Source organism: Podarcis gaigeae, assembly GCF_964106915.1.
Source record: "Podarcis gaigeae genome assembly, chromosome: 18".
Classification (NCBI taxonomy): Eukaryota; Metazoa; Chordata; class Lepidosauria; order Squamata; family Lacertidae; genus Podarcis; species Podarcis gaigeae.
Genome location: NC_139696.1, coordinates 11,404,173 through 11,423,533, shown reverse-complemented (window position 1 = coordinate 11,423,533; position 19,361 = coordinate 11,404,173). Strand labels below are relative to the sequence as shown.

At 47.9% G+C, this 19,361-nt stretch overlaps 1 protein-coding gene across 1 annotated transcript; it reads right to left on the bottom strand.

The window, feature by feature from the left end:
* Positions 1 to 18,606, bottom strand: TM6SF2 (transmembrane 6 superfamily member 2). Its single transcript, XM_083720644.1, has 10 exons — positions 18,331 to 18,606; positions 11,239 to 11,333; positions 10,946 to 11,043; positions 8,797 to 8,900; positions 8,375 to 8,457; positions 6,532 to 6,656; positions 4,967 to 5,068; positions 3,162 to 3,254; positions 2,211 to 2,330; positions 1 to 1,135 (listed from the first exon to the last, which is right to left on the bottom strand). Exons 1-10 carry the CDS (start codon positions 18,417 to 18,419, stop codon positions 935 to 937), a joined length of 1,110 nt encoding a protein of 369 aa, XP_083576770.1. The 5' UTR covers positions 18,420 to 18,606; the 3' UTR covers positions 1 to 934.
* Between the last annotated feature and the right edge of the window lie 755 nt (positions 18,607 to 19,361).

Below are 19,361 nucleotides of genomic sequence, written 5' to 3'. Positions count from 1 at the left end.
AGCAGTTCAAAAACCATCTATAAATGTTTTTATTTTGTAAACAATGACATATGTGAGTGTCCCCATGTCCGTTCCAGTTCTAGGTTTCCACTTCTATCTTGTGCAACAACACCTTTCATTTACAAGTCAGCATTGTTCTAGAAAAAATCAGGGTTGGTTTTTACAGCCCATCTCTCCATCAAGGGATCCTGTGTCCCCCTAAATCTGTTCTCAGTCAGAGGAAAGTGAGTGGAGGCAGGAAGTGGAAAAGGAAAGCAAGGAAGATCTTTATTTTCCCTGTCTCCCACCTTGCAAGGAGGTGAGGGCACAGAACAAGGAGGCATAAGAGCTTTTAAAGATTTTAGAAACTGCCCAACCCCTTAGCCAAAGACCACCCAAGAGCATCACACAAGTGCCACAGAAAGAGGCAGTCTACAGCTGAAATTTGAGAGAGTGGCTCATCACCTTTCTGTCCAGACACCTGGCGATGTTTGCTGACTGTGGTGCCCTCGCTGGCTAGTCCGGGCAGGACCCGAACCAGCGAACTCAAACAGTGAGAAAGGGGACTCCAACTTTCTGACGGCAAGAGCTGTTCAACCGTGGAATGGAAGGCGATGGAGTCTCTTTCCTTGGAGGTTTTTAAACAGAGGTTGGGTGGCTGTCTGCCAGGGATCCTTCAGCTGAGATTCCTGCATTGCAGGGGGTTGGACGAGATGGCCCTCAGGGGTCCCTTCCACCTTGACAATTCTGTGAAGTGTGCTAGCACTGAGTAGACAAGGCAGCTGCTGCTGGGAGCTTCAGGAGTGGACCTGAGTGGACCTGAAGCCACAGAGATATTAAAAAACAAAAACCCACCGGCAAACTGGTGAGCAGGGATTGTGTTTTTTTGGCTTTGCACAATGTGATCTGGTTTGCGGCCGGACAGTGGAGGGAGGCGATCCCCTGCTCCTCTGCCTCATTGCTTCTTCTTGATGTCGTCTTGTGAGACCACTGGGGAGAAGAAGGCCGGATTGCGAAGGCAGCGGTACACTAAAAGGTGAGGCCCCACGGCGTAGGCAAGGTTGAAAAGGGTGACCAGCCACCAGGCACTTTCGGGGGTGCGGTACGGAAATGGGGTGTGCTGGTGGAGCGAAGAGCCAATGTGAGAGAACTGGGCCTGGAAGGAGGAACAGTCAGAGAGAGGGGGGCTGTTAGGACGTCCTTATCTTCACCAGAGAAATGTTGGAGGGTAGGGATAAGTCACTAGGCAATCTTTAGAAGACATCTGAAGGCAGGCCCCACCCCCTCCCCAAGCCACACCCTCTCTTAAGCCACACCCCTCTCCACAAACCGCACACAGGACTCAGCTATACAGCTGCAAATAAAACGTTTTAAGTGTGATGTAAAGTGGGTGGCTATACCACTGAGCCAAGGTCTTGCCGAGCAGAAGGTTGGCGGTTCAAATCCCCGCGACGGGGTGAGCTCCCGTTGCTCGGTCCCTGCTCCTGCCAACATAGCAGTTCGAAAGCACGTCAAAGTGCAAGTAGATAAATAGGTAGCGCTCCAGCGGGAAGGTAAACAGCGTTTCCATGCGCTGCTCTGGTTTCGCCAGAAGCGGCTTAGTCATGCTGGCCACATGACCCGGAAAAACTGTTTGCAAACAAAATGTTGGCTCCCTCGGCCAGTAAAACGAGATGAGCTCTGCAACCCCAGAGTCTTAGTCATGACTGGACTTAACTATCAGGGATCCTTTACATTTTTTAAAGTGCAGTATTCAAATGTGACACTAGATGGCGATGGTGAGCTACAGCAAATTTGGCATATTTCTCAAAACATTTTTTTAAAAAGCATTTTCACAGGGTTTTTTTATATGTGTGTAGATTCCACCAGACTCTATTAAGCCACACCCACTCTCTCAAGCCACACCTACCAGCCCTGTTTCCCGCCCTCCTTGAACATTTTCACCAGGGTGTCCAGGAAATCTGAGCATGCCAGGAAGGAGGGCGGAGAGGGCTGTGTGGAAGGCGATCTGGGAACCAGCCTGCTCTGCACTGAGAAACCTGGCCTGTGTTGCTCCGCCCACATTTGGTCATGGCCCCGCCCACCATTGGGATGTGACCCCCGCAAAGCTGCCCGGAACGGAATTCGGCCCTCGCCTCCCTCAGCTTGGAATACCCTGTGGAAATCCCAGAATTGGAACTGGTGTGACAAGGCAGAAGAAGGCCCCTTAGCCCCATACATGTCCACGTTACCTGGGCAATGGCGCCAGCGGAGATCAGGGCCCAGTCGGGTATCCATGAGCTTCCCGGGGTGAGCAAGCCGTAAAGGCAGAGGCAGAAATATGGCAGGCCGTAGAACAGGAAGACAAGCATCTGGGAAGAAGGGCAGGTAGGAGAGTTAGGGGGCAGAGCAGAGTTCGGTCAAATCTCAAGGCGACCGCAGAAACTCTTGACTGCCTTTGAGACACAAGGACAAAAAGCAGGCCAAGTCTTTTTGTTTTTTTAATGAGAAACAGTGTGCTTGCAAAGGCTTGTTGTTGGAATCATAGAATCAGAGTTGGAAGGGATCCTGAGGATCATCTAGTCCAACCCGCTGCAATGCAGGAACAGGCAGCTGTCCCAGATGGGGATCGAACCCGCAACCTTGGCGTTATCAGCGCCCAGCTCCAAGTGACTGAGCTATCCATTGTTGTTGTTGTTGTATTTCTACTTATTCCTATCCCGCCTTTCCTGCAGCCAGAACGGCTTGCACAAATTAAAACAGCCACAGATAAAATACAGAAAGCTTAAAACGTGTAAAAGAGTCAAATGTAAACTCTGACAGATTTTTTTTTTTTAATCATAAAATGCACATAATAAAAACAGTGCTATCAAAAAGCCCTTTCCTTTAAACACAGACCTGCTGGAATAGAAAAGCCTTTGCCTGCCGGTGGAAGGACAGCGAAGAGGGAGCCAGTCCGGCTGCCCCAGGAAGGGAGTTCCAAAGTTGCCTGGAAGCAGCCCCCCCCCTTTCACTCAGTGACGCAGATTGAGGTGTGCAATGGATCAAAGCAGGGCTCAGGACTAACAGTTGGCCAAGTACAGGTCCCAATTTATTCCACAAGAAATTTGTGATTTGATCCCAGAATGTCCTGATTTCCCTTAGGACATCCCTATTTTCATCGGAGAAACGTTGGAGGGTATGGGACAAGAGACTCTGCTCACCTGGATTTTGGGATAAGCCACCGGGTCGCGCAGGTACGGCTCCTGCTGGTTGATGTAGTCAAAGCAGACGTCCGCCTTGCAGTCCAGAACAACCTGGAGGCAAGAGCAGATCAAAGAGGATGGGGGCAGATTTTGACGTGGCTTTATCAGGAGAAATTAGGAGCAGCTAATGGGAGGGGGAGGGTTGGAGGTGGCGCTGTGGTCTAAACCACAGAGCCTAGGACTTGCCGATCAGAAGGTCGGCGGTTCGAATCCCCGCGACAGGGTGAGCTCCCGTTGCTCAGTCCCTGCTCCTGCCAACCTAGCAGTTCAAAAGCACGTCAAAGCATGCAGTGCAAGTAGATAAATAGGTACCGCTCTGGTGGGAAGGTAAACAGCGTTTCCATGTGCTGCTCTGGTTCGCCAGAAGCGGCTTAGTTCTGCTAGCCACATGACCCAGAAGCTGTACGCCGGCTCCCTCGGCCAATAAAGCAAGATGAGCGCCGCAACCCACGACTGGACCCAACAGTCAGGGGTCCCTTTACCTTTACCTAATGGGAGGAGGGGTGGGCAGCCTCTGGCCCCCAGGCCAAATCTGGCCTAGCATGGGTCCCAGTTCAGACCACATGGACATTTCTCCCCCCCTAAAGCCACACCCATCTGTCTTACTTATGGTACATTAGGGCAGGGGTGCCAGCTTGGATAAAATATTGAGGGGCACCTCCACATCATCAATCACATGTTGCGGTGCATGGGCACCATTTGAATGGCAGTGTGCATTAAATATGGGTCCCAGCCCCCTCAAATATTTTATTGGGGGGACGAAGTTGGCACAAGGTAGAGAGAGCCAGCTTCTTGTGTGGAACTTGGTCACTCGGCCACCGGCCAGCCAACGAAGCCCTGTGCGCTATGACTCCCAAGCACCCAACTCCTGGCTAGCCTATGGCTACAACGATGGGCAATTGTCAGGTGGGTTGCCCACCCACCCCACAAACCTGTCAAAGTTGTGCCACAGTAGGGGGGACGACAGTGAAACAGCAGAACTGATAAAGATTTGGGTTTTGCATTGTTTTATAAAGCAAGGAAATTTGGGGAAATGATATGTGATGAGATAAAAGAGATGTTTAAAGTGATTATATATTTTCAAAAATCAAGCTCTTCTCCTAGAGATTATAGGGGCAGAAGATTACGCTGTTTATGTATGTCAACAGCAGCATATTTTCTCTATGCATCAAAATGGAAAGAAGAAGAAGGATTAGTGAAGTGATGGGCTGTGCTGAATCAGCAAAGCTAAGAGCTAAAAGGAGAGAACTTGACAATGATTGCTATATGGAAGAATGGAAGCCTTTTTCGGACTATTTAAAGAAATATGATCGTATGATGAATTCGTGAGCAGGATTTGAACTATGAGTAACAGAACGAATGAGAGATTATTGAATTATTGTCATAATGCAAGGGAGGGAAGACAGGGTGCAGCAAGGGGGAGAAATAAAAAACGCCCTGGAAAATGGGAGGGGACATTGAGAAAACAAAAGAAGAATCTATTCTGTATTGGAATGCACATGTGGAATTTCTGGAAATTTAATGAAATATATTTGGCAAAAAAAAATATGTTTTTTTAAAAAAAGATGGTTCTAGTCCTCATGAATTCTGTTTGGGCATCTGTCTCACTGACTTGGCAGCAGGTCACCAGGTTTTCAAGCAGGGAATTGCATCCTCCACCCCAAACCCCTACCTGGAGGGGACCAAACTGGGACATTCTGCCTGCAAAGCAGATACTCTAACCACTGAGCGATGCTGCCTCTGGAAGATAACCATATGCTCACCAGTCCCCGGAACAGAGTGAAGCTGATGTCGAAAAGGAAGAAGCCCACCAGGACCAAGTCCAGCGGGCGCTGCAGGAGGCTTTTGCGCTGCTCTTCCGAAACCTTCCCCAAAGGAGAAAAAAGGAAAGTAAGCTGACAGAATTATAGAACTGTTGAGCTGGAAGGCACCCCAGGGGCCATCTAGTCCAACCCCCTGCGGGTCTTGAGTTGATGGTGCGTTTGATATGTGTTGCATGAGCCTATAAACCAGGAGTGGCTGGACTATAAATAATAAATTTTTTTTTATTATTATTATTAGTTCTGAAACTCAGGCGTGGAGGTCTGAGCGGCTCTGGGGATTTTGCTGTCCTCTGTCGGAAACAGGACACTGCGCTGGGCAGTCTGAGTCACCAAGGCAGTTCCTTATAGGCCCTTAGATAAACCTACGGGGCACACAGTTGCCATAGTAACTGTATCTTCTGTGGACATTCGAAGTCTATCTCGCCCCACATGTGGGGCTTTTCTGTGTCAGGAAGTTTTTTATGTTTGACATCTTATTATGTTTTTATATGTGCTGGAAGCCGCCCAGAGTGGCTGGGGAAACCCAGCCAGATGGGTGGAGAATAATAATAATAATAATTATTATTATTATTATTATTATTTCCTAGCGCTTGAGCTGGAACCGACAGTTGATGCAGAATGCTGCATCAAAATTGCTGACAGGAGTGAGACACCATCTGTGTGTCACTTCTGTGCTCAGAAATCTGCATTGGTTGACAATTGGCTACTGGGCCAACTTGAAATAAGCAAATAAAAACCCTTAACCACTTGCGGAAAGTGGTTGTTTTGCTGATGGAAAATGAGGTCACCTATGACATCACCTCACATCATGCAGGCTCCTTCAGCCGCTTCAATATGCAGAACTGCCACCGTCACTGCCACACATCATTTGGGTGTGACTGCACCGAACTTTGGAACTCCTGGCTGATTGGCTCCTGCTAAAAGCTTTTTTCCCTGCTTTTCATTTAGGCTAGCCTATCCAGATGTCTCAACGTGTTTCCTTTTAAACTGATAGTTGGCTTTAGTTATTCTTATTTTCAAATGCTGTTGTTGTGGGGTTTTTTTTTGCAGGGTGTGAGTGTTTCTGATAACATTATTGTTTTATTCTGACCGTAGATTGCTTTGACCACCATAAAATCATAGAATCGTATGGGGACTGAACTTGCAGCTTTTGTGTTATCGGCACCCCATGCTCTAACCAACTGAGCTGTCCCTGCTGAAAGCGGTACTTAAATCTCCTGATGTGGGATTTAAAAAGAAAGAAAACCAGTGGCTAGAGAGGAACCACTGGGGAGGTCAGTTGGGAACAAAGTTCTGGACGGGGCAGACCTTTGCTCTGATCCAAGGAGGCTCTTCTGACAGTGGTTTAGGGCAGCTAAGAAGAACCTCCACTCAAAAGGGCAGTCTACCTCCTACCAAGTGCTGGAGGGAAGAGAAGGTTGGTCCTCTGGGGCCTTTCTGGGCTGGGGGGTTTCTAACTGTCAGAGACAGGATGCTTTGGCTTAGAAGGCGCATTCTTCCGTTACCTTATCGGCCGTCTCGAGGGACAACGTCTTGGGCTGGGCAAAGATCCTGGAGGCAGTCCAGATGAGGGCGAGGAGCAAAGGGATGTTGAGGAAGAAGTCCGGATGGATCTCAGAACCATATTTCCCTGGGAAAGCAAGGATTGGTCTCAGTCCACCCACAAGTAAATAATAATAATAATAATAATAATAATAATAATAATAATAATATACTTATACCCCGCCCTTCCCAGTTCAAAAACCGGGCTCAGGGGGGCTGACAACAAATTTAAAACACTTAATTGTAAAAGCAGCATAAAATATAGTATAAAAACATGAATAACAATAAAATTCAAAGTTCAGAAATCAATTTAGGGGAAATCCATCTAATAAGCATTAGATAATGATGAGGCCTAGCTGGCTGAATTGGTGCTACTTGGGCCAGCGAGGAGGCCAGGGGAGAATTAGCTGTGGGGTCTCAGAGCAGGTGATCTTCATAAAAGGGGAAGGAGAGGGAAGAGAAGGGAAATAAAAAATCAGGCTGAATTCAAATTAAAAGCCAGGTGGGATAGCTCTTTCTTACAGGCCCTGTGGAAGAAGTTAAATCCTGCAGGGCCCTGGTCTTGTGGGACAGAGCATTCCACCAGGTCGGAGCCACCACTGAGAAGGCCCTGGCCCTGGTGGAGGATAATCTGACTTCCTTAGGGCCCGGGACCTCTAAACTATGATTATTCATGGACCTTAAGGACCTCTGTGGGGCAGACCAGGAGAGGCGGTCCCGTAAGTACGAGGGCCCTAAGCCACAGAGTTAAATCTTGGGGACACCAGTCAGCCCAGTTCTCCTGAGGGACTTTATTAGAACATGGGTGGTGGAATCATCTGCCCCCCACATCCCAGCGATTGCAGGACTCCAAACCCCTGCAGCCCTTGGCTGGGTGGAGGGAATGGATGAGTTTGCTGCACTAGCATCACCAGGTGCAAGCCTGGGCCGTGGGTCTGGGGGTCCTGGGCTGCCCAGAGGACAAGACCCCTCCCTCTCTTGGCCTTCTTGACCATTTTGTAAAAAACTAATACAAAATTATTATTTAGAAAAGAAAAGAACATGCAAGTATCTTTAAAAGAGAGAGAGAGAGAGAGAGAGAGAGAGAGAGAGGCGGCCGCCTTAGGAGACCTCCAGGCCCTGCACCATCAATCTCAGGCTTTAGTTCAATGATCAGAGCACCTGCTTCGCATGCATAGAATCACAAAGCTGGAAGGGACCCCAGGGTCATCTAGTCCAACCCCCCGCAATGCAGGAATGCAACAGGTCCCAGGTACCACCCCTGGCCTTTCCAGGGAGAGCTGTGGAAAGGCTCCCTCTCTTGAGCCTCAGAGAGCTGTTGCTGCCAGCCCGTGTTGGCAATACTTTGCTAGATGGGCCAGCGGTCTGTCTCATTATAAGGCAGCTTTCTGTTGAAACTAGTCCATTCAAGACCATGAGGACTAGACTCTTGGTTTATTTTTCCATGAAATGAAAGGGCAGTCGCTCAGAGGTAGAGGGACTGGGAAAGAAAGGCACTCTCTGCCTGAACCCCTGGTGAGCTGCTCCTGCCAGTCCGTGTGGATGATACTGGTTTGGGTGGACCACATGGTCTGGCTCAGAAGAAAGGCAGATTGTTGCGGTGTGTCAGAAATCCTACCCAGCAGTCTGGACAAATCCCTAATAGAAGCATAGTATAGTTGGAAGGGACCCAAGGGTCCTCTAGTCCAACCCCCTGCAGTGCCGAAATCTCAGCTAAAGCTGAGATAAGGAGAACCAACTCCTGCTCTTCCCATTTTTCATTTGAAAGGGAGGATTATGGCAAGCGTTTGCCAGGGACCAACTCACCAACCACATTCCCCAGCAGGTAGACGACAAAGTTCATGGTGAGGGATCCGACCCAGTAGAGCCCAAGGTTCCGGTAACTCTTCCTGGAGACCAAACAGAGAGTCAGCACAGCTTGCCTACTCAGCCCCACCAAATATAACTGGGGTCTATTCCCCCACTCCTCACCCCCCAGCCTGAAAAATCACACACACCCCGCCCCAGAGAGAGTTTTTATGCCTCCAACCAGCTCCAGGACCTGTAAAAACCCAGGGAGTCCACAAAGCACTACCAGTTGGATTTCTGCCTGGCACCTTTACAAAGATTCTGCAAAATCCCCAGCAGAATGGATGACCTCTGGACTCTCTTTTGTTGGAGGTTTTTAAACAGATGACCCTTGATATTCCTTCCAGCTCTACAAATTTATGACAACAGACCCGTCTCACCTTTGAGTGATGGCTGCAATCATGGCCAGCTGGAGGGCGAAGTGAGTGGTCGCAGCCCAATAGCAGTTCATCATTCCGTGAGCTGTGCTTAGGTATGGCTCACCCTATAGGAAGCAGAAACGTCAGTCACGGCCAGAGACCTGTCCCGTCCTTCAACCATCCATTTCAACATTTGCATGTCCCCCAGAAATTAAAAGTTGTGACTCTGTGGCCCAAAAACAGTTTTTGCCCCACACACACACATGAACAGGTTAGTTCCTGGCATTTCCAGCTGTGGCTGAGGAAGTGGTACCTACATCCCCATCTGAAAACCTGAAGAGATGCAGCCAGCCAGTGTAGACAGCACTGAGTTGGATGGATCAATGGTCTGACTTGGCTCGAGGCAGCTGCCTATTTGAATTGGTTCTTTATTCAAAATGCTGAGGACTAGAATCTTACCTTTTTTTAAGCGGAGGGCCCTAGCACTCTGGAGTTCCAAGACTTTCCTGGGATGCCTGTGAGCAGGTGCTCTGCTGCTGAGAGAGGAGTCCTCCCTGAGCGAAGGGGTTGCTAAAGGGTTGGGGGTGGACCGAATGGCTCATGGCACATTTCCGAAGCAGCGACTCTATGGCTGTGGGCTTGGGGTCCGGAGAATAGAAGAGATGCTTATTCAGTGGTCCAATGCGCCGTGCTCAGCTTTGCTATGTAAAATAGCTGGGCCAAGTACCTGTGATTGTTGCCATAGGGCAGTGAAGGGGCCAATGGCCCTCTGGGTATTGCTAGACTCCTGCTCCCATCATCCCTGGCCATGCCGGGTTGTTGCTGATGGGAGCTGGAGTCCAGCGACATCTGGAGGCACCCCACCCCTGCTAGGGGAACGAACATTTGTGCGGGAGAATGTGCAGACAAAATCACAAATGCATAGACAGTCACAAATGGAGTTTCAGAACCTGCATGGAGGGAGCTCTATGATGTCACCCCCCCCCCCAAACTTGGTGGCGAGAAAAAGACAATTTGTTGATCCCTATCTCTTCCTTCCTGACACTATACACTCTTTTTTTCCTACCTGCGATGGTGGGTGACATGTGTATCCTCTCCTCCAGAGAGCAATCTCCATTTTGAACTGAGCTATGGATATTTGTAAAGTTTATTGCCTGCCTGATTTTCATCACTGTATCTGCTGAATCCTGGCAAGACTTATGTTGGGAGTAAACCTTGTAGTTCCTGGTGGGGTGGGGTAAGCGAAGAAAGCGACAACAATCAACTATAACACTGTTCCCTGCTCCTGCTCAGGCTGCCCAGAAAAAGCATTTTGTTTCCAGAAATTCATTCTGACTGTGCAAGTAAAACATAATGAAGAGAATTCTACAGGATGTGTTGCTACATGAAAGACTTACATTGGCTCCCAGTACGTTTCCGAGCAAAATTCAAAGTGTTGGTGCTGACCTTTAAAGCTCTAAACGGCCTCAGTCCTGTATACTGTACCTGAAGGAGCGTCTCCACCCCCATCGTTCTGCCCGGACACTAAGGTCCAGCACCGAGGGCCTTCTGGCGGTTCCCTCACTGCAAGAAGCTAAGTTACAGGGAACCAGGCAGAGGGCCTTCTCGGTGGTGGCACCCGTCCTGTGGAACGCCCTCTCAGCAGATGTCAAAGAAAACAACAATTACTAGACTTTTAGAAGACATCTGATGGCAGCCCTGTTTAGGGAAGCTTTTAATGTTTGACAGACTGTATTTTAATATTTTGTTGGAAGCCGCCCAGAGTGGCTGTGGAAACCCAACCAGATGGGGGGGGGGGTACAAATAATAAATTATTATTATTACAAACAATCCGGATCCAATGATTCCCAGGCATGCACCTCTATATGGTGAAGACATCAAGCGCCACCTTGGCACCCGGGCATCCTCACTTGGTCACAAGTGGCCAATAGGTGCAAAGAGTGGCCGGCTAATTTGAGCACCGGCTGTTAATGGCGTCACTACCTATGCCCAAGCTGTAGAAAGGTACAGATGTACCCCCTTCTCACAAAAGGTCTTCTGTCTCCAGGGGCCTGGCTGAAAGGAAACCTGGCTGAAAGGTTTTATGTGATAAAGAAAGGTTTGAAGCATCTGATATGGGTTGCACACCCTCCGCACCCTCCCGGTTGCACTCCTGCCTGCGAGGACTTGCCTGTCTCGTGTAGCCTTCCAGGAAGTTGCTTATATAGCCATCTTCTTCCAGAACAATGACGGCGCTGATTCCCGACACGAAGGAAAGTGCCACAAACCCTGCAGGGATATGGGGAAATAAATATTTGTGATTTCCACAGAATGCACTTTTGAGTTTCATGAGGGATAGCGACATTTTTTTTGAAAAGGTGACCAGGTGGTCAGCTGTTTACACACATACATTAAACACACAAAGAGAAGCAGGGAAAGGAGGGGGCAGGCAGGAAGACGCCCCAAGAGAGAGGAGAGACTTACCGTAGAAGAGGGCATCCTCAGAGTCACTTGCGGAGTAAACCAGAGCAAACAGGAATAAGAGGATCCCGAAGGCACTCACTGCGATGGCTGAGGGGCTGCAAGCGAGGAGGAGGTGAAAGGGGGAGGAGAAAACAAGGATGGATCCAAAGTTAAAAACAATGAAAAAGAAGCAACACGTTTGGTTTTTCGTGGCTTGACCATTTCTTCATATGCCCAGACACCCTGCTACTTTAACGTAAGAGTCAACCTGCTGGATCAAGCCCACAGGGCCCACCTAGTCGAGCATCCTGGCTTCAATTCGGAAGTATGCTGCCGACAATTGCAGGGAGGCAGAGCACATCCATCCCGGCTAGGAGACATCGACAGCATACCCTCCAACATTTCTCTAGGGATGGAGGTGGCCTATTTAACAACAACAACAATTTTTATACCCCACCCATCTGCCTGGGTTGCTCCAACCACTCTGGGCAGCTTGCAGCATATAGAAAAACAAAAATAAAACATTAAACATTAAACACCTTCAGATGTCTTCTAAAGGTAATAAAGTATTATTATTATTATTATTATTAATTATTAGTAGTAGTACAGTGGTATCTTGGGTTACATATGCTTCAGGTTACATATGCTTCAGGTTACACACTCCACTAACCCAGAAATAGTGCTTCAGGTTAAGAACTTTGCTTCAGGATAAGAACAGAAATTGGGCTCCGGCGGCGTGGCAGCAGCAGGAGGCCCCATTAGCTAAAGTGGTGGTTCCGGTTAAGAACGGACCTCCGGAACAAATGAAGTACTTAAACCGAGGTACCACTATATAATACACTGTAGTATTATATAGGATTTCCCTGTTTTCATCGGAGAAATGTTGGAGGCCACGAAAATGCTTTGTGAGTCCACATCTAATCTTGCCCTTTTATAAAATTTATTCATTGGTTTGTGCTTTTCTTTTTGGCAACCTACTGAAAAATAAAATAAAATAAAACTGGGATTAAGGGCTTTTCTCAGGAGGGTGGAGGTTGTGTGTTCTGTGTCCTAATAGAGCACCTTCCTTCTGGTAGGGAGTGCTCTGTGGGGTCAGTTGCGCAGGGAGAGGGAAGCACCCCCACTTTCATCTGAGGAATGTTAGAGGGTATCATTTTGGCTCTTTATTCCAAACCCTGAGGACTAGAACCTCACTTTGGGTTTTAGGAAGGGCCATAGCTTTCCAGGCTTCCAAGCAGTAAGTCTGTGTGCAGATCAAGGCTGGAGATCAAGTCTGCAACCTTCTGCATGCACAGAAGCTGTTCTGCTGCAGCCCTGGTCCGAAACCCAAATTGACATTCAGGTCACACAAAAAACCCTTTTCCTCTGCAAGCCTGCAGCTCCAGCACCTGCAGATGTCAGCTGGGAAGGGGTAGGGACAGCCCCTGAGCTGCAAATTGAAAGGTGGTTTTCTGTGTGTGTGTGTGTGTGTGTGTGTGTGTGTGTGAGAGAGAGAGAGAGAGAGAGAGAGAGAGAGAGAGAGAGAGAGAGAGATCAGAAGCAGCCACTGTGCATCAGCCACACAGCTGCAATGCAGATCCAGACCAAACTCAGAAACCTCCTTGCAGCAGATTATATATATATATATATGGCTCTAGAAAAAGTGCCACTCAGCATCCGCAGAGCTGCACAGGGGGTCTTTCCAGATCAATCGCTGCCTGCAGTGGAAGCTGGCAGAGGACAAGTGGATCATGGAGGAAGAACATTTATCCGGTTCAGATTTTTTAAAGGGGCTCTTTCAGCAGATGCACAAGCGATAAAACTCCACGCTTGGATTAGGGTCCCTTCCCTGGAAGAGGAGAGCAGGATTCTGGCCCTCATGAACAAAGGGCTGAATTACAAGGAACCCAGGAAGCTCAGACCTTTCAAATGCCCCTGTTTTCCAAGGACAGTCCTGGCTTTACAGAAGCCGTCCCAGTTTCTGATTTGATCCCGGAATGTCCCGCTTTTCCTTAGGAAACTCTACAGTTATATGATTCTGTGAAATACATATATGCCACCCTGGGCTCCTTGGTGCAAAGGGTGGGATATAAATGCAATTTCTCTCTCTGTTTGTGTGTGATTGAGTGGTATATAGAATCGTAGAACTGCAGAGTTGGAAGGGACCCCGAGGGTCATCTAGTCCAACCCCTGCAAGGCAGGAATATTTTGCCCAATGTGGTACTCTAACCCACAACACTGAGATTAAAAGTCTCATGCTCAACTGATTGAGCTATCCTCCATTACTTATAGGATGCAGGTGGCACTGTGGTCTAAACCACTGAGCCTCTTGGGCTTCCTGATCGGAAGGTCAGAGGTTCGACTCCACGCAATGGGGTGAGCTCCCATTGCTCAGGCCCAGCTTCTGCCAACCTAGCAGTTTGAAAGCACACCTGTGCAAGTAAATAAATAGGTACCACTCTGGCAGGAAGGTAAACGGTGTTTCCATGGGCTCTGGCACTCGTCACAGTGCGCCAGAAGCAGTTTAGTCATGCTGGCAACATGACGGAAAGCTGTCTGTGGACAAACGCTGACTCCCTCAGCCTGAAGCGAGATGAGTGCTACAACCTAATAGTCAAGTTTGACTGGACGTAACTGTCCAGTGGTCCTTCACCTTTACTATTATTTATACTACTTGAATATGCACCTGAACTTGGGGTTTCAATTTATTCCTTTAAAAACAACCACCTTGTAAGCTATTTATTAGCTGATGTGGCTAATAGGAAGGCTGCTTGCATGTCGCCAACCTGCCCATCCCCGCTCAAGGGTAAGCCTAGCTATGATTCATCAGGCTGCTGGGCCAGATAGCAGGTCCCTGTTCCCAGATAGCGCAGGGAAAAGATCAAAGTTCGGCCGCCTGTCCTGTTTTTCAGGCGTCAGCCAGCAGGGCCTTTAGGACTCGAGCCTGGCAGCTGCCAGACCAGGCCAAGCAGGGGGTGTGGGGCTGTTTGCGAATGGACCCAACACAACCCTTACTAAAATAGTAGGGGGAAAGTGCAGTAAATATGTTCTCTGCAGCAGTTTGACAGTTGTTTGTTTGTTTAATTACAGTGGTACCTCAGGTTACAGACGCTTCAGGTTACAGACTCTGCTAACCCAGAAATAGTACCTCGGGTTAAGAACTTTGCTTCAGGATGAGAACAGAAATCGTGCAGCAGGAGGCCCCATTAGCGAAAGTGGTACCTCAGCTTAAGAACAGTTTCAGGTTAAGAATGGACCTCCAGAATGAATTAAGTTCTTAACCCGAGGTACCACTGTAATTGATTTTCCAAAAATCAACTTCCCTCACTCCCCACCATGGTTTCCTCAATTTCTCTGTTACTGCCGCATATTGTAATTATACCACGCCTTCTTTCCTCCAACTTTTTTCTCAGTATCTCAATTACTGCTGTCCTTACTCCAAACCTGTTAGCATTTTAGCATATTTACAATCTTTTAAAAAAATATCGTCTACAAACATTTTCCAATCCTCCTTAAAAACTGACTCATCTCTAATTTTGCTAGCTAAACTTGCTAATTCAGCATATTCCATAAACTTCACCTGCCACTCCTCTGCTTGTGGCCCCTCCTTCCTTGGAGGTTTTTAGGCAGAGGTTGGATGGCTGTCTGCCATGAATGCTTTGGCTGAGATTCCTGCATTGCTGGGGGTTGGACTAGATGGCCCTCAGAGGTCCCTTCCAACTCTACAATTCTATGATTCTATGCAGTTAGAAAGCTGATAGCCAAACAGGGATAAGTGGGCAATTGTCCGCTTTGTAAACAGGAGTGCGAAATCAGGCGTGGAATGTTAATGCATGCATTAAAAAGAAAAATAGATGTGAGAAATAATGGGGGGGGGGGCAGTCTCATCCAAAAGTTGTTATGCCATTTGCTGACTATTTGAGTTGTAGAGGTTGAAATAAAATTTTTAAGGCCATAGATTAAATAGATGATAGATAGATAGATAGATAGATAGATAGATAGATAGATAGATAGATGATAGATAGAGAGATGATAGATTAGATAGATGATAGATAGATAGATAGATAGATAGATAGATAGATAGATAGATGATAGATGATATAATAAATGTTCATAACTGCATATAAAAACCACGTGTCTGAAACCCCACAGAAAAAGTCCTGAAACCATTTTGTCCCTCCCAAATTGACTTCAAATATTTCTCTGCAAGGTCAAAGGAAATGGAAAAGTCTCCCCATTGTCTTTTCCTTCACAAATCCTGTCTTAAGGGTACCTCTGTGTGTGACTAGGGTGAGCCTGTGACCTGGCTCAGGAAATAAGTATTTGTCATTACAAAAGACTGACCAGGCTCCCCAGAGTATCCAATCAAGTGAGCATTAACAGGTAACCTGTCAGACGAGATAAACAATGCACTCAGATTGCTGTTCTAGACTGCCTTTTCTGTGATATAGGGATGATGTATCGGGGGGGGCGAGCATGTTCTTGGGTTACACCCCTTGTGATGTCGGTATGTTTCTGGGGGTGATCTTGGACTCCAGGACAGGCAATTTAAAATGTCTATATAAGGGCGGACACACCTGGGTTCTGGGTCCTCCTCCTTTCCTGCATGTGAGGGGAGCACCCAGTTGCAACAGATCAATAAAGATCAGGCTTACTAGCTGCTTTGCTTCTCAATATTCTCTGGCTGGCCTCTGTTATTTTCTCTGACTGATGGAGAACCAACAAAGGACTCTATAATGGCTCTTGTGTTCCCCATAAGGGAATAAGGGCAGATTTTTGTTTATTACAAGGCCAATGCAACAATAGCGGGAAGGTTTCGTTGGAAGTAATACAGAATTTGTTCATAAACCGGCAAAACTGAACAGGAACAAAGAAAGCTGCCTTGATGGCTGTTGGTTCATCTGTCTCAATAGTGTCTGCACTGACTGGCAGAAGCTCTCCAGGGTTTCAAGCAAGGAGTCTTTTCCAGCCCTACCTGAAGTTGGTCTGGTGCAAGGCAGATGCTGCAACAACTGAGCTGCAGCTTTGTCCCTTAACACCTCTTCCCCATCCACACATTTCTGAAAAGGGCAGTTTTAAATAGGTGCATCGCCTGCTCTGACCTGTAGCAGCTACTCCAGGATTACATACCCTCCAACATTTCTCCAATAGGGATGATCTATTTACTACTAATAATAATAATAACAGCAATAATTTTATTATTTATACCCCACTCATCTGAGTGGGTTGCCCCAGACATTCTGGGCGGCTTCCAATAAATATTAAAACATTAAACATCAAAGATCTTCTCTGTCCAGGACTGCCTTCAGATGCCTTCTAAAGGTTGTACAGTTACTTATCTCCTGGGCTTGGGGGTCACATAACTCCAGACCCTCCAACCTTTCTCTGATGAAAACAGGGACATCCTAAGGAAAAGTGGGACATTCTAGGATCAAATCAGAAACTGGGACAGCTTTTGTAAATCCGTGACCATCCCTGGAAAATAGGGACACATGGAGGGTCTGGGATTTCAGACTGGGGACATTTCCAGCAACACCTGAAAATGCTGGGGATCTGCGCCCCAACTCTTATGTTTGTCAATCCTCAGGTAGAATCATAGTTGAAGCGGACCCTCAACCCCCCTGTTCTGAAGGAATCACTCTGCATTAATAGGGGATGTTGTTGCCCTATAGAGCATGCCCATTCCTCCAGATGGCAATATTGAAGAAGCGTCCCATGGTTCAACTGTGGAACTCCCTGCCACAGGATTAAACAAAGTCAGAGGCAGCAATGCTTCTGGATTCCAGTTGCTGCAGGACAGGAAAGGGCTCTTGGGCTCATATTCTGCTTGCAAGATTTTTTTTAAAAAAAGCTTAACTAAAAGTAGAAATAATCTGAATATTTGAAATTGAAATGCTTGCTGAGATGCCACCATCTCCCTCCCTAGCGAGCATTCCCTAGAAAAAGTCAGTGCCTGCTTTTTGCAGGCAGCGTATCATGTCATCCTTCATTGCAATGTGCAAGCTATTCTCTGCAGAACATCAGAATTCAGGATACTACAGCATCTTTCTCGCTCAGCCAGGCACCACTTGTGCTATGCAGACGTCATTCTGTACCTTGCGGAGAGCAGAGACCTGGTTAAGGTTGACAAGGGCAGGAGAGCATCTCCCTGGGCTGTGCTTACTAGAAAAACTGCATTGGGAAAAAGGAGGAATTTGAGAAGGAAGTGCTGAAAAGGTTTTCAGCAAATCCAAAAAACCTTTAAAAAACAATATGAAAAAGGCGTGTTCTTTGTAATTTTGCAAAATATACTCGCCAACTGCATGAAAGGTACTCCCTGATGTTAATTCTCTATTTGACTTCCTAGTTTTCAAATGAATGGAGATTTTGACAGAATTTTCTGAGCACTTGGGGTCAAAAGAAAGTAATTTGGAACAACTGTTGCTGAAACATTTCATTCCGAATCTGCTAGACAGAGCCGGGCAGAGGATGGGGACAGGTGGGTGCCCTGCCCACCCCCACAACACAAATCCTGGCTCTGCGCATTCAGGTTTCCCATTGTGGCATCTGGCTGATAACTGTGGGTCATTGGTCTCATCCAGGCGGCTTTTCTTAGGTCCTTAACAACCAATAAAGCGAAACAGCGGCGTAGACAGTCCAGTAAAACAATGCACCAAAATGGCACTAAAATTGCCTTCTTGACAAGTTGCAAGATCGGTCTGCAAAACCCCCAAACCACCTCCTTGGCCTTAATAGGTAACTAAGAATTCCTTTCTTAAAGCAATAAAGAAATAAAATCAGCAGCCACCCCCCAGTCCCTTTGAATGGCCGTGCTCCAATGGGGGAAATTTCCAATAAGCTGACGTCCCCGTTTTCATCGGAGAAAGATTGGAGGGGACGCCTCTATTTTCATCAGAGAAATGTTGCAGGATATGGAATAGGATGTCCCCATTTTCATTGGAGAAATGTTGGAGGGTATGTCGGTAGGACCCAGAATGTATGTTTTACCCACGATTGCCTCGGCTGCTCCCAAGAGGGCCAGGGACAGATGGCCAGGTAAGGGTGATCACCGGAGAGAGCAGGAGATTCAGCAATGGTCAGGGTTATTATTATTTCTCCCCCCGCCCCCCGACGACGCCTTCTCATGATACTCACTTGTCCAGGACGGCCAGGCCGTCCATCATGTAGAAGGGGAAGGCAAAGAGGAACAAGGCGATGGTCAAAAAGAGTGGATGGGGTTTCATGGTAAGAAAAAAAGTTCCGCGCGGCTCAGCCGGCTGAGAGTGCAAGGTCGTGGGAACGCACCAGGAAGCAAGTTGGAGGGTTAAGCGGACAGCCAGCCAGCCCAACACGCAGGCGTTCCTCTCGCAGCTCCAGCGACGCCTCGCCAGCCGCTTTCCCACACTGCCCACCCCATAGGCAAAAGGGAACTATTTGGCAGTCCAAAGGTCAAAGGAGAGAGACTGCCTTGCACAAGACCCAGGGACCCACCTTTTAAAAGGACGAGACAGCTTTTTTAAACTTTGCTTCTCCTAAGGTGGTCCTGTCCACATGTCCTTTCTTGGGGCTCCCATTATCACCAGCCCTGACCACTGGGCAAGCTGATCGCTGGGAGCCCCAGGTGGCAAAGCACATAATGGCAACTAGACATTCTGTTTTGGCGACTGCAACCTTGGTTTAAGGAGTTATTTGGCCCCTTGCTGATATATCCAAGTTTCTAACTGTCCCCAGGGTTTCAAATTATTGGCATCCGCTTGTCTCGAGAGAATGGAGTGTGCCTGTTTGGCTGAAGTCAAAAGGATTTGAGGCATCGAAGTGGCCTCCCTGGAGGGCAAGCCTGGGCAGTGTGTCTGGAGGTTCTGGGCTCCCCAGACAAGACTCGGGGGATTTTCCCAGCGCAACGCAGAGATGCCCTGGGCAGCTGGACCTGCTACCTTCTGCATGCCAGGCTCTGTCACTGACCTGAGGCCCTTTCCCCAGAGATCTTTCAGGGGTGGAGGAAGTTGCCTCTTGACCACGCCCTGTGCCAGCCAGAGTTTCCTCAAGGGGCTGCGCCAATCCTGGAGGAGCAAGGGTCGGCCACGTGGCACAGACTGGCACACCGGTTTCAAGAACTGCACCGCCCTTTTCGTCTGCCTCTAGGAGAACCCATTTGTGAAGAGGGTCTAAGGTTCAAGAACGGGTTG